We start from the raw sequence: 15,153 nt of genomic DNA, 5'->3' as shown, positions 1-15,153 counted from the left end.
TGTTTGGACTGCTGCAGAAAGGTGGTGCAAGATGGCAGCTCCTGTAAAGCTAAGCCCGTACCTAAATTGCATATGAAAGGCTCATTCTGAGGCTGCGAAAAAATAATTTACATTTTAAAGCAATTATACATTAATTCATAGGTATTTATGCAAATAACTATGGATATGATATTCAGATTTTACCATCAAAAGCTTGAAAATATTATAAACTGGACCTGCTATCACTATATTTTATGAACAGGCTTTTTTATAATTTCCCAACTTCAGTTTTCTCTAATATTTGATGGTAGAGCTGTTTTAACATTTGAGGATGAACCTACTTGATCTTTAGTCTTTTAAATTAAGCAGGGATGTGACAAGGAATATTTTTGACATTTTGAAAAAGGAGGTGCTTGGATCCTTACTCTGAGGATTTTTCCTGCCCTCCATCACTTAACCGTCAAACACTAACAAATCAATTGATGTATGTAATGAATGCTCAGTGTCCCTCCTCTTGACCAGAGCCTTTGTAAAGAGATAATTCTTTACAAGAGATAATAATTGTTTGTCAGTGTCTGTTAGTGCGTTAACATCATGGTTGATCTGTGTAGAAAATGCACATACGTTCTCATTCTGAAACAATGTGTAAACATAGATTACTTCAAATGTTGTGTATGCGCTGCTGTTACATTACAGTTATTTAAGCTGCTTTTCTGAAGCAGCTGTGAAATGATTGTCTTGCTCAAGGGCACCTCAGCAGCCGTGGTCCAGGAAGCAGACATATTTATTGATTATTTCCCACCATTGTCTTTTAGTGATTTATTTTTTTTACGTCCACATCCTCCCTTTCCATTAGGCCACCGCAGGCACCTCACACTACAATATTTACACGCACAACTGCATCATAAATGTACGTGGCCACGTTTAATTAAAGGGTTGAATGGGGAATTTTGACCACTCTATCGCTCTTGCAGGCGTTACTTTGGTGAAAAGATTGGCCTTTACTTTGCATGGTTGGGTTGGTACACGGGCATGTTGATCCCTGCTGCCCTGGTTGGTGTCTTCGTCTTCCTGTATGGTCTGTTCACTATGGACTCCAGTCAAGTCAGGTCAGTTCACACATCATACCATTAAACCTTGTGTAGTTCTGATGCTTCATGTTTTTGTCCCCTGAGGCTTGTTCATTTTCTCACCAGTAAAGAGATATGTGAAGCCAACACTACCATCATGTGTCCTATGTGTGAGGAAACCTGTGAGCCGTGGACGCTGAGTGACAGCTGTGTCTATGCAAAGGTCAGTGCCATTTTGACAAACTATGAACCAGAGTTGTGAGATTGTCGTTGGAATTTAAAGTGGCAACAGAGAAGTGATATGATGCTTTGCTGCAGCACACACAGTGCCTAACTGCCTAAATACTAACAATACAGGGGAAAAAAATGGTCTTCACCACTTTGGAAATAACAGACAGAGTCGTTATTGCCAGAGACAAAGTTTGTATCCATATACGTAAATTCAGCAGGGCTTGTGTCAGAGTGGGGGGGGAGAAGCAGAAAGAAACAGTTGAAAATAGATATATTGTTATTTCATTTAGTTTATAATGGAGAAACATGTCAGCAAATACAATTTTTTAGGGGGACACAAAGAACAGCTACAGAGGAAAACAAAAGCACTATCCTGTTTCCGTTTTTTGGATGCACAATAGTATACACACTTACTACACGCTGTAAGACGAGCCTTCGTTTTGTCCAGGAACATTTACACTGCATGTGCCGGGACAGAATTTCATGGTGAAAGTGAGGTTTAGAGAGGTGGTGATAAGTCAAAGCAAAAAATCGTGTCTATTGCCACTTTATATAGAGTGTGCTTCATGAATTATTTTTCATACAAATGGTTCCATAAAAGCTTTTATGTTTAACTGACAGATGTGAGAGTGGTGTCGGGCTTTTCCCTCTCACAGTTTCCAGAATTGAATTAGATTAAATACATCAGATTCACATTTTTGTTTAATGGATGATTCTCTGTTTTCGGGAAACATTCTTTATCTTCTTACAACAACCCTTCAAGTTCTTGTGTTTCTAGGTGACCCATCTGTTTGACAATGGTGGCACTGTGTTCTTTGCTATCTTCATGGCTATTTGGGGTAAGTGGAGGCTCTATTTGTCTGTACAGTTTACACATTTTGAAAACTCTTGTTGTGTTACCTTAACTGTGCTCTCACTTTGATGCAAACCCTTCTGGAATTCAAGTCTATTTATACAACAGGGTGTCAGTGCTCAAGCTTTCACTCGCAACTTAACTCCTCCAAACACATTAAGCTTTTCAACGGAGAACTCACTACACAAACACTCTGCAGTGCCAATACAGGAGATTCTCGTTCGGTAATACATTTGTCAGCCAATAAATCATTGTCAGGTTTCACTGACTGAATGTCTGCTCCGACACTACTAGTGCTGTCCTGATTTAATTAGCCGTATAATTACACATGTCTCTGGAGGACGATTCTATCATTTAGATGATAGGGTCTGTAGAATTGCATTATGATAGCCATGTGAACATACTGCAGCTATATTTTTGTAGGCTGCACTGTGATGTTGAGTGTAAGTAAAACTGTGCAGCATCTGGCTCCACTCCATCTTTCTGCCATGGTAAATGGTAAATTATCACCTGTGCCCAGAGGGAACACTGCACATTGTGTTCTGTGTTTGGGCTAAATGAAGGCCGGGGAGAGCTGCAGAGCCATGAGAGGTCCAGCCAGCCTCCTTGACTGAGCTCTGTGGCTCTAAATCCTGAAAGAAAGCTTTTGGCAATGTGGAACAAAATGAGCACTACTGCACCACTGAGAGAGTGCACTCTGGATCTAGTGTGAGAGTGTGTGCACAATATAGAAATTGAAATTGTTTAGCCCATGGGTCCAGATGTAGGCATCTGAAAAAGCAGCCTCTTTTTTTCTTGAAACAAAAGTGGGCCAAGCTATATTAAAACTTCAATCCCTTGAAAGGCAATGAAAGTTGTTCTCAGTGTGGATTAATCTTCTGGTGCTTTTTTTTTTCCTTTATGTTTCCAAAATTCAATTTTAGTATAATTTTGTTTTGGCACAAAAAAAAATCACATGTTGCAAGTAACAATGACTTTACAGATCAGTATTTCGGTATGTAGACATCAGTAAATGCAGGGAAGCCTAAGATGATGTAATGGAAATGCTTTGGACTGTATACGTCTAATGTAAAGTGGAAAACTGTTCTCAGTCATCCAGGTCATAGTCATCTTCTGTGGTTAGCTGTAGGTGACTGGACTTGCTTGGTTGACTTGGTTCAATCAGTAGAACAATGTGCCCTTCATCACAGATCATACATGTGTGTCTCTCTCACTGTCTTCCTCACATACTGACCCAGTTAAATGCTGATTCTGGAGTGTGTGTGTGTGTGTGTGTGTGTGTGTGCGCTCACAATGTAGCCTTTATAGAAACCATTTTAGTGTTATATATCTGTAATATAGGTGTTGACAGCATCATTGGCTGATCTTGTGTGTAGCTGAACTCACGGTATTACAGTTTAACACAAAAGGAACCAAAACCCCCAGACTAACTTCTGCCCACAGAGGCTTTGTATTTCAAGTCTTTCTAGATAAAAATAGATTTTTGCCTGACAATGACATGATTCTCGGGTGGAACACTGAACAGCTAAAGCCTGTTTGCTGTTGCCACTGCTCTTAAATCTCACCACATGACAGAGTAGTGTGTGAATCAAAGGCTGTAATCATTCTCCATAATGGGCTTTCTTGCATGTCACTGCAGCCCATGTTTCACTCAGAATATCTGATCTTTTAGCTCTGTATTGCCTCCTAAGTGAATAACCCGTGTGATTATTGATCATATTGTGTGTTACATATCAGAGTTATCCAATAGTGTGATTGATCCCTGATCCTCTTTGCAGCCACGGTATTCCTGGAATTCTGGAAAAGGAGGAGAGCGGAGCTGACGTATGACTGGGATCTCATTGATTGGGAAGAGGAAGAGGTGCGTCAGCAATATCCTCAAACAGAGCTGCTATAATTTCATGACCTGTAGTCAATGTTCATACCTTGCATTTTCTACGTTTGATGCTGCTTACATGATCAAAAACAGGAGAGTTATTGCTACATCAGGCAGATATGGCTGCACTTCAGTAGTTCATACTGGAATGTGTGTTGTTAATCAGGAGGAGCTGAGGCCTCAGTTTGAAGCCAAATACTCCAGGGTGGAGAGAGTCAACCCCATCTCTGGCAAACCCGAGCCATTCCAGCCTTTCTCAGACAAACTCAGCCGGCTCATGGTGTCGGTGTCCGGAATATTTTTCATGGTAAAACTCTTTGATCTTTAAGTAATCTGGCACTTTGGGATTTAGACTCAATATGAGCTCACTGTTATTGTGTGTGTTGTATTTGAAGCCCTATGTTGGTGCCCATAGTGGTGTGACATCACCTCCTGCTGGACAAAGAGTGTATTTTATAGGAAATAATAAATAATCAGGATTGCTGTTTGTGCAGTTTACTGATACACATATAGTGTATCATAGTGAGGGGTTGTTTTTTAATTGTTAATTGTTTCAGTAGGTTTCCCTTTTTTCACACAGCCCTTAATTATAAGATAAGATGAAACCCGCTAAGCCTAAATTAGTATGGTAATCTTCTCTGAAGCAAAGTGCTTATCACAGTTTTTTAAACTCATTCATCATCCTTTCTTCTCTCTGCTACTTTCTCGCCATTGTCTCTGCTCAGATTTCCCTCGTTCTGACAGCTGTGTTTGCCGTGGTGGTTTTCCGTCTCATTGTGATGGAGAAGTTTGCTTCCTTCAACTGGAAGTTTGTGAAGAAGAACTGGCAGTTTGCCACCTCCGGCACTGGCGTCTGCATCAACTTCATGATCATCATGTCTCTCAACGTGGTAGGTGTCTGGACAAGCATCATCTGACACATGTTTTACAGCATTTATTTAGACTGAAACTATCCAAAAAACTAGGGATGACTAGATACCACTATTTTGTATCTGATACAGATATCACAGGCTTGAGTATCTACTGAAGCCAGTGATTTTTGACCAGTATCAGATCGATACCAGTACTGAATATCATATCGCCACAACCCAAAAAGAAATTTACCTTTACAATTTTTTCCAAATTTTCTGTTAGATTCTCTTTATCATGATCTTTACGCTTCTCAACTCTTATCCTGTTGATGCCTATCATCTTGTCAGGTGTATGAAAAGGTGGCCTATCTGCTGACTAATTTAGGTGAGTTCTGTCCACATGTTTCATGGATTAATATTTTCATTATCGCTCACTTTCCAGATGTCGACTAATGCTGATTTTCTCCCCTCTCCACAACACAACCTCATTTTCCTGTCATTAGAGCATCCAAGAACAGAGTCTGAGTGGGAGAACAGCTTTGCTCTGAAGATGTTCCTCTTCCAGTTTGTGAACTTAAACAGCTCTACATTTTACATTGCTTTCTTTCTCGGGAGGTAGGTCAGCTCCCATGGAACTACACTTCCTGTTAATAGTGGATTTAGTGAGTGATGTACAGAGATGTTTTCTCTCATCATGTCGACATCTGCCAAGACGGCCTCCCTTTCCCTCCCTACTCTACAGTTATTATTTTTGGATTGTGTCTCAGCCCTAACAAAATACTGGCCTGCCTAGAGAGTTACTGTTACTGAGTTGTGGTTTATGAGACACAATTAGCAGCTTTGTGTCTTGAGTTTTCCTCTGATTGACTTTCACAGCTAATGTTGCCAATCTTAATCTGTTCAGGTTTGCTGGCAGGCCTGGGAAATACAATAAACTCTTTAATCGATGGAGACTGGAGGAGGTGAGTGCAATTAAACGTCATTATAAGATGGTGATTCATTTCACTGGCCACTTTATTAGGTACACAGGAATAACCTAATAAAATGGCTGTGGTCGTACACACACTCAAAAAATGTGTATCATGAATATCCCATATAATTACTGGGATTTTCAAATGATCTGAAAGCAATGAGGCCCAGTGTGTTCCAGGATTTATGGGAGAAATATTTTTCATATTGAAATTGATTTTTTGGTTCAGTGTCACCCGAGCGGCTGTTTGATTGATCTGTGCCTGCAAATGGGAGTCATCATGTTCTTCAAACAAATCTGGAACAACTTTATGGAGCTTGGTTACCCGTGAGTAGTGTCATTTCAATCATGCACTTCCTTATCCGTGGCCCATTAGAAATGCCATATTTAGTATATTAGTATATTCTTAGTGATTTCGAAGTGTTTAGCATTTTACACACCTTGTGTAATTTCTGCATAGTTTTTCCTCTTTTCTCATTAGCATATGAAAAGGCTTTTTTTTCTCTCTCTCTCCCTCGGAAACACATCAAATCTTCTTGTGCCTGGTTTAACAAAAGTGTTTCTACAGCGCTCAGCGCATTGTCAGAAATAATTGCTTTGAGCTGACAGTTAGCTTTTTGCTATATTCTTAGTTTGCTGCAGAACTGGTGGTCCCGCAGGAAGATAAAAAAAGGAGGTGGAGGAGGAGGAGGAGGGCAGAATGTAGAGAATAAAAACCAGCTTCCACAGTGGGACAAAGACTGGAATCTGCAGCCAATGAATGCCCATGGGCTGGTGGATGAGTACCTTGAAATGGGTAACGCATTACAGTCATTTGATTTTTTTTTTCTTTTTTTAACTATTAACTTTTATTGTAGGTCTGCTCCATATTTAAACCTTTTGTGTGTGCTTCTTTGTGATCTTTTTGCTCCTTTAAAGCACATTGAATGAGCCTGGTGTGTGATAATGTGCTATATAAATATATTTGCCTTGCCTGTCTTCTGCAGTTCTCCAGTTTGGCTTCACCACCATCTTTGTAGCAGCTTTCCCGCTGGCTCCTCTCCTCGCTCTGCTCAACAACATCATTGAGATTCGTCTTGATGCCTACAAGTTTGTCACTCAGTGGAGGAGACCCATGCCCGCCAGAGCCACTGACATAGGTTACTGTTTTTATTTTTGGTCCTGAGCCACGTTCTTTACACAGTAAACCACCAAATATGTTCCATTCTTAGGAGGTAGATATGTTTCCATATCCCAAAGGCTGCACCTTCCACATGAATACTAGCACCACCCTCCAACTGCCATATAATGCATGAAAAATGCTCTGTGCGGCATGTCGCCCTGTAATTAAATGGAGAATCCACCTTGAAATGTCACACAGAGTCAAAGAAAAAAAGGTCCTTTGTATGTTGAAACGGACAGAATACGCAGCCACTGATCGCAGCCTGAATGAACTGTATTTTTAATAATAACTTTACAGATGTTTTAGATTTATAGTTTCACATTTAGTATCTCTGGAGGCTAAAGCTAAATTACAAAAGACTTAAAGAAACTCAAAAATGTGTGGTTAGTGGTTCATGTAAGGATGCTTTCCCTGAAAAACCAACAAAAGGCTCAGTGATGTACACATCACTATGAAGACTATGTTCTTGTCTTTCTTCATGCTGGAAACAATTTTGGAAAATGTCTACTCCCTCTCTTTTGGCTGTCAGGAATCTGGCATGGGATTCTCGAAGGTATCGGCGTGCTGGCAGTCATCACCAATGCCTTCGTCATTGCAATCACCTCTGACTACATCCCCCGCTTTGTTTACGCCTTCAAATATGGCCCATGTGTAGACAAGGGCCATCACCACGAAGATGAGTAAGCATCTAGAACGATGCTAAAATGCTGAATATGTCCAACAGAATGGCATCTCTTGTGGTCTGATAGATTCTCCTTTTCCCTCTCAGGTGTTTGCAAGGCTACGTGAACAGCAGCTTGGCCGTGTTTGACATGGGCGAGATTATGAACAGCAGCCAGTCCAGATACTGCAGGTACAGAGACTACAGAGCGCCACCCTGGAACTCTGTGCCGTATGAGTTCACCCTGCAGTTCTGGCACGTCTTGGCTGCCAGGCTAGCCTTCATCATCGTCTTTGAGGTCTGTCAACACTCCACATTTCTTTTTTGTCGGTTAGACGAGCAAGACAAGCAGCTTAAAACTCAGTCTCCAATTCTCCACCTCAGTCTGTGTAACTGCAGATGCACATTATTTTTTTTAGTTCTGTTCTTCTATATTCATCCTTGTTAAATGGAAACCTCACATGCTCAACTTAATTGAATCTTGTTGCTGCAGTATGTTGAGGAATTTCATTCAAACTCCACAGAATAAAACCTAAATTACACTGTGGTTCAGCTAAAAAGAACCCACTATGTTTTTGCTCTTTTCTTGAAAAGTTAACATAGTTTGAGTGTTGCCCTATGCAATAATTCCTGCTGGAGAAAAGGCATAATATACAACATAAAATATTACACTGCATACTTATAAGGTTCTTTACTTTATTCCACCATGTTTACATTGGCATAGTCATTCAATTTTGCAACAAATACTGCAGATGATAACTCATAAATGCTGAATCCTCCCCTCAGCACCTGGTGTTTGGGATCAAGTCCTTCATAGCCTACCTCATTCCGGACATGCCGAGGGATCTCTGCGATCGCATGAGGAGGGAAAAGTACCTGATGCAAGAGATGATGTATGAAGCAGAACTCGAGCACCTGCAAAAAGAGAGGAGAAAGAATGGACGACGTTATCACCATGAGTGGCCTTAGCTTTGTTTCCCCATGTCTCCACTTCACACGTCACAGCACACAGACACAACCTTCACTGCCTGCTTATTTATATGTATGTATTTTAGCATCAGACTTCACTGATTCTGAACACCAAAGACAACCCCCTTTCAGTGACCAGATCCTCCCCTGAGCCTGTTTGGCTTCAGCTCAAGTCCCGGCCCTGACCACTTCCTCACCATCTGTTCCACATCTAGTGTTGACGCTTATCTTCGTTCCTGGCTCTGACCCTCTCTGCCTCGCCCCGATGCCTCACATGGCTGCATCCAGCAGGTTGCCCTCGAGACTGTGGCTTTAATGGGGGAACCTCCACAATTGCGATGTTTACTATGCAGATCAAGAGCTGCAGATCACCATTGTTCACTTTTTGGCATCCACCCTGCACTCTTCTGTGTGGCAGCTACCACTTCATTTTGACTCTGCAGCCTGGTGCAGCCTCTACAGCATGGCCGTGTATTTCTAACCATGATTGGCAGCTGAGCCAGTGATGTGATAGCGCTACTGTGGAACTTACTGTATTGTTGCAAAAGTGATTCTGGTGTTGTGGCTACCAAATTAATATGGACTGCTCTTGCAAAGGGACTGTATATTGCCCTTGAAGCATGCTGATAAAAAAAAAAAATTGCTACCATTTCATTTCAGACAAAATGAACATAAAAACAACGGGAGTCATTGTTAAGGATTTTAAAATCCTCTTCAAAGTTTATTTGACATGAAGTTCTCCGTGAAATGATGCATGACAATATTGTTTTGTACCTCGTAATAGATGAAGTCCTTGTCTTGATGCCTGGTTCATGTGTGTCTGTGCTCAGTTTGTGCCGTGTGCTCATTTCTGTCCATGCAACTGCTGAGCTTGGCTGTCCAGAGTTTGGGAAATGTGAACTTTGAATTTGATTGTGCCTACAGTTGTGTGCATCACAACTGTGTCACCAAAATCACGTGTGCCTGTTTGTGTTGCACACGCTTTTCTAGTGCAAGACTTTTACTTTTTTTTTCCTCGTTCTGTCGTCCAAGCTGCTGTACAAACTCTGAACGCTGCTGTCAGGATTTGTTTTGGATGTGAGTCACACCACTGTACCTACTCGGCTCTCAGCTAATGGCTCTGTAATGCACAGAGAGTGTACATTGTAATGCGACTCCCGGCGTGGACAACATATACAATTGCATGCAGGAGCTGCAAATCTGTTCTTCCACTCTGTGCTTGCGGCATGTTTTTCATTTGCTGTTGGAAACCCTGGTTGAAACTTGGACTACTCTGACATACCTGTGGCTTGATGTTCAGTTTGAAAAAAAAAAAAAAAAGCATCTGCCCAGTGTTCTTCACTCAGAATCATTCTTCACTTTTAGTATATCACTTAGCATTTGTGGTTTCAGCTGATTCTCTCAAAGTCAGACATAAGATTTTTTTTCTTCAATGCAGATTCATGACATTGCCTTTTATTGTGAGTTCTGATGGATTACAGCAGCATGTTTTTCGCCCCAATGAGAACTCAGGAAAACAGGCAGCGCGAGCAACACATCCGTCTGAATCATGATCACTCCCCGCTTCATTCATGTTGGGATGGAACGTTTTGATGCAGCTAGAGAATTGATGTGAGAATTAATGAGCGAGTGGAACTGAGAAGGTGTAAACTAACTCACTCAGCACTAATGGTCACTTTGATCTTGTACTGATAAAATATGACAATGGTGGAGACTGAGAGTTAAGCGTATTATGCAGAGAAGTGAGTCTCACCCATGTAACATGTGAAGGTGAAGGATATCACTACCCTGAACGCATTGCACAACACTGAGAAACTTATTCCTCATTTTAACTGTCCTTTGTATATACATTTTATGACGTATGTAGTGTTTTTTATACTGTTTATCGCATACGTCGTGTATGAGTTCACCTGTTTTCACCCTCTTATCGACAAAATGTCCACATTTCTCAGGTGTCCTTTGAATGTTTGCAGATGATCAAAGTTTTATCATGTTTTCTATAATGCAATCAAAGAAAGCCTGCTCTTTTTAGACATATATTTTTGCACTGCATGACTATGATGCACATTCACCATCATCTTTCTGCATAATCCCAGTATATTAGAGCAGATCAGTAATCATGGAATACAGTTATAGACTTGAATTGTGGGGAATTCAGATGCAGAATGTTGATGCTTTTCCAGTCATAATGTTCTGTTCATCAATTCATAATCATTTCATGCGGTAGATAGAGAGATTTCTTTAAAACTACTATACCAATATTTAACATTCTAGTCCAGGTTTTCAGAATATCTTCCTTGCTATGTGATCATTGGAAATCTATGCATGTTGTTATCTTTGAGTGCTATGTTTATTTTTGAAGAGATGCAGGTGTAAGTGTGCTGGTACATTTGTACTGTGTCTGCATGACCCCCTATGACCCCTGCTTTGAGCAGCGCTACCTTCTGTAAAGTTGTGAACAACATCGTAAACAAATCACCTTCCTTCTTTTTCAGAGTTGATCCGTTTTAAAGGTCAGTTTCTTGATGTGACAGAGTTTTATATTGTACAATTATTTATAAATATTTGCTTTGATCACCGGACTAATTAATATAATCTGTGCTGGACTAAATTTCTGATTCAACAAAATGCAGACCTGTTGTGTTTGTTCACTCTACAGGAAATTACAATTATGTTTACCCTGTAAGAGCCAAAGTGTTAAATATAATTGGAAAAGAGCAATGTGCTGAATAATGACATGACCTTGGATGTTTTTTTTGCCCAGCTACTAATCATTCCTCTTCTCTGTTATCTCTCTGAGAGCATGAATTCATGTTCTCACTAATACAGACTCTGCACAGTGGTGGAAAGGTGTTTCTCAGGCCTTCTACTGTTGGCAATAGCACAGTATGGGTATTGTGTAATAAGTAATAATGGCATGACCTTGCACATCTCTGAAAACATAGCAGTCTGAAGAGGATTACGCTTTCTGCTCTACGCTATGCCTCCTAATAGGATTGTGCTTGAGCAAGTGAGGCACAGTGACGTTTCAAGATTTAGTTGTGCATTAGGACGGCATCAGTCGTGACATGAAGTGTATCAGTAACATTGTTTACTTCGTTCCTGTTTACATGTAAAAACATTGGAATGTACAAAAAAAATAGTATCACATTAAATAATTTGGATATCACTCTTTTCTGTAATAAATCTTGGATTGTATCTTTTAAATCAAATCAGGGTTCTTCATTCCTTCTCGTCTATTTTATGATGTAGAATCGCAGACAGGCAGACACCGGGCTCAGCTGATATCTTCCTGATTATTCGACTTAAACTAAATCTGCTTATGGGAAGAAAGAAAAACTGAGCACAGCAATAAGTGTAGAAGTTATTTTCTTTTCATTTTTCACAAACCACAAAGGTGTTTGCCAAAGAGTCTTCATGTAACATATTGTTAAAAAAGATTATGTTACAAGAACCCGCTATTTGAGTTTGTGGGATTTTCCTTTACTATTACACTGCTGCTCAGGCTGAATGTCCAACTGTTTTTCCATTCACGTCACGTCACTTAACAGCGGGTTTGATTTCGTCCGGTGAAGTCTAAACACTCCAGAAGAAGCACGGTTACATCTGGATTGTTTTGAGCCCTGATGACAGATGCTTAATGCTTCTAATATGTCACATGTCGTGCTTTTGCTCCAAGTGAAATATTTCAATTTTTAACCAACATACATTTGACTGGCCTAAAAAGCTGTGGTTTGACATTCCCAACACAGTTGTTTCCAAAGTGCTGCTCTGCGTCAATGATGGGTCATGTGGCACTGGAAAACTATTTTAGGAGTCAATGAAGAAACAGAAGATCCAGTAGCTAAAAGTACCACCTCACAAAAAGCTGTCACGATCTCTCGCAGAGGTAAGAAAGCACCAAATTAAAGTGTCAATACAACAATAGGAAAATACTTTCTCACAAAAGCATTGTGCAAGATAATTGTATTTGTTTGGGGAGAAATCATTCTGTGTTGGACTTATTACTGTGAAAATGACCTGCAGCTTAAGATGACACAGAAGACTGGAGTGCAGAGTGGTTTTTCCGTCCTCTCACAATCCTCTCACGGTCAGTCACTGCACAGAAACACTGGTCTTTCATACATTAAATGTATGCGTGTTATTGAAACACAATAACACGCATACATTTAATGTATGAAAAACAATGGGGAGCAGCTTCCTCACATATGTTCTCCACACATAAAAGATGCTCTGGTTCAGCAACATTTTTATTCACAATAGCTGCACTAAAATTAAACCCACAGGTCTGTACACCAGTGAAACATAAGCAATATTGTCCACATTTTGTGCTGAGTGGTTTTCCAAAGCAGAAATAATTCCAGCTTCATGTATCAGTGATTTTAATGGCGCCCTCTCTCGTGCAGGCTGCAGGCATTCGTTCTTGTCATTACATGCACCCTTGGGTGACTGATGTTATTCATACAGGACAGATTTACAGTTCAGGTTAGGAGGGTAATCAGAGGAGCCACTGAAACTGTGACCATAAATCCGACAGTGCTAACGCGTGAGAGGAAAGGGAACCAATGATGAGCAGCTGGGGGACAAAGGAGTCACGACTCTGATGTTGACAAATCATCAGCGCTCACACAGACAGCTGGGAGCAGGAAACTGAAGAATGTGCAACACATTTAATGGATTCCTTATGTAAAATAACTGCATTAATATTTTAGCTGAAGCAATTACTCAATTAATCGATTATTAATCGATTACTAAATTAATTGTCAACTATTGTGATAATCGACTAATCGGTTTGGAGCTTTTTTCAAGATTTCTGATTGTTTCAAGCTTCTTAAATGTGAATATTTTCTTAATTTCTTTGCTCTATTTAACAATGAAATATTTACGACTGAATCATATTGGTTTGTGGACAAAACAAGACTTTCGAGAACATCATCATTTCCAAGAAATTTTATGGACCCAACGATTACTCGATTAATTGAGAAAATAATCGACAGATCAAATGATTATGAAAATAATCGTTAGTTGCAGCTCAAATCAATATTAAAGAAACCAGGTTTTATGGTTAGTCTACTTGACTTCATAAATCAGTTGGCATCAAAAGTCAGAAGATATTTAGTTTGTTTATTGTAGGCTATTGTAAAAACATGGTGGTCCAAAATGACGGCCTCCACAGAGCTGACCCGGCTCCTGAAGAAGGACTCATTCTGGTAATTGATACAATCAGGTGATGTGCTCTTGATTATCTTTAATTTCTATTAACTTAACACAATTTCTGAGGATGAATTGGAATAATGCTGTTACCTGACTTTACATCTACTACCAATGTCAGGTCAAAACTGTGGGTCTGTACCTGCAAACTTAACAACAACCTACATTGTGTCACCAATCTCTCAAATAGATATAAAAATACATATATATATATATCTGCTTAAATTCAGCTCCTGTACCTAAGAGACGAGACTTCAGCATTTGTCATCAACTCACTGGATTTCATTTTTACTTGTTTTACAAGGTAACTGAACTGACAGCATCTCAGAAAGACTAAATAAGTAGTATAATTTAATTAATATATATATATATTTATATATATATATATATATATATATATATATATATATATATATATATATATCACGCGCTAAATGTGTTTAGGTTTCTTGCTGAGCACAGCAGCTGGTGAGTCCTTACTCAGTCCTTACTTAGCAGACACACTGCTAAAATATTTGTCTGACAGAGGTGTGAGATTCTGATGTTACTCATACGCAGCAGTGAGTGACAGATGAGTTCAACCTGTGTGAAGCAGGTTGAACAGCCTTGAATTACAGGATGGATGAAGGAACAGATCCCAGCACACAGGGTCAAGGCAAAATCTGCTGTCAAACCTCCGGCAGCAGCAGGAAATACATGATCTGAAAACCTCCATCATCATCATCATCATCATCATAGCCGCCTTTGCTTTGTTATGGTTGCCATTAATATTAATGCGAGCGTGTGCTGCTGGCTGAGCAGCTGGGAACCCAGATAAGTAAACATATATCCTAGTGTTTTGACAAACACTGTTTCTAACAGCCTCTCTGTATATATTCACTGTCAACTGTGTGATGTGCTTCTGCTGAAGCGTCACAGCTGAGGGAAACGCTTATTCGTCATCAACATTGTTCCACTGTATCCACTCTCAGGGGCACGATGGAAAAATGCCCTCGTGTTTTGCTTTGACTTGGGATCATTCATTGCATTCATTTCAACATGGTCACACTAGTTCATGTGTCGTTGTGACTTTAAAACAGTAGTGAACAGAAAAGCTCATGAAAGTGTCACCAGTCACTTGTTGACCGTGTGTATGAAAGACTTCAAATGTCTCACAGTTTGAGACACGTTACAGTGGAATGAATACATTTTCTGTCTCATTAAATGTCTTTTTTACCTTTGAGAATTACATCTACTGTCTTTAGTAGGCGGGTCCACACACGTTTAACAGGCTTTTTAAGGATTAAGATCTGGTTTTATTGTTAGGGTTAGAATTGGGTT

The 15,153-nt window shown here is 39.9% G+C and overlaps 1 protein-coding gene across 2 annotated transcripts in view; it reads left to right on the top strand.

The window, feature by feature from the left end:
• ano3 (anoctamin 3) overlaps positions 1 to 11,834 on the top strand; it is a 36,733-nt gene extending 24,899 nt beyond the window's left edge. For both annotated transcript variants that reach the window (XM_044036392.1, XM_044036393.1), the window contains 15 exons: positions 954 to 1,088; positions 1,176 to 1,272; positions 2,059 to 2,119; positions 3,912 to 3,994; positions 4,176 to 4,316; positions 4,735 to 4,899; positions 5,209 to 5,245; positions 5,364 to 5,475; positions 5,765 to 5,822; positions 6,060 to 6,157; positions 6,463 to 6,626; positions 6,817 to 6,969; positions 7,522 to 7,672; positions 7,762 to 7,951; positions 8,440 to 11,834. In XM_044036392.1, coding sequence (XP_043892327.1) covers positions 954 to 1,088; positions 1,176 to 1,272; positions 2,059 to 2,119; positions 3,912 to 3,994; positions 4,176 to 4,316; positions 4,735 to 4,899; positions 5,209 to 5,245; positions 5,364 to 5,475; positions 5,765 to 5,822; positions 6,060 to 6,157; positions 6,463 to 6,626; positions 6,817 to 6,969; positions 7,522 to 7,672; positions 7,762 to 7,951; positions 8,440 to 8,622 — 1,828 coding nt within the window. In that variant the 3' untranslated portion in view covers positions 8,623 to 11,834. The remainder of the gene's footprint in view (positions 1 to 953; positions 1,089 to 1,175; positions 1,273 to 2,058; positions 2,120 to 3,911; positions 3,995 to 4,175; positions 4,317 to 4,734; positions 4,900 to 5,208; positions 5,246 to 5,363; positions 5,476 to 5,764; positions 5,823 to 6,059; positions 6,158 to 6,462; positions 6,627 to 6,816; positions 6,970 to 7,521; positions 7,673 to 7,761; positions 7,952 to 8,439) is intronic.
• Positions 11,835 to 15,153: the final 3,319 nt, after the last annotated feature.

The sequence above is a fragment of the Solea senegalensis genome, linkage group LG10 (assembly GCF_019176455.1).
Source record: "Solea senegalensis isolate Sse05_10M linkage group LG10, IFAPA_SoseM_1, whole genome shotgun sequence".
Lineage (NCBI taxonomy): Eukaryota > Metazoa > Chordata > Actinopteri > Pleuronectiformes > Soleidae > Solea > Solea senegalensis.
Note: the sequence above shows the minus strand (reverse complement) of the source record. Positions and strands in the feature narration are given on the sequence as shown.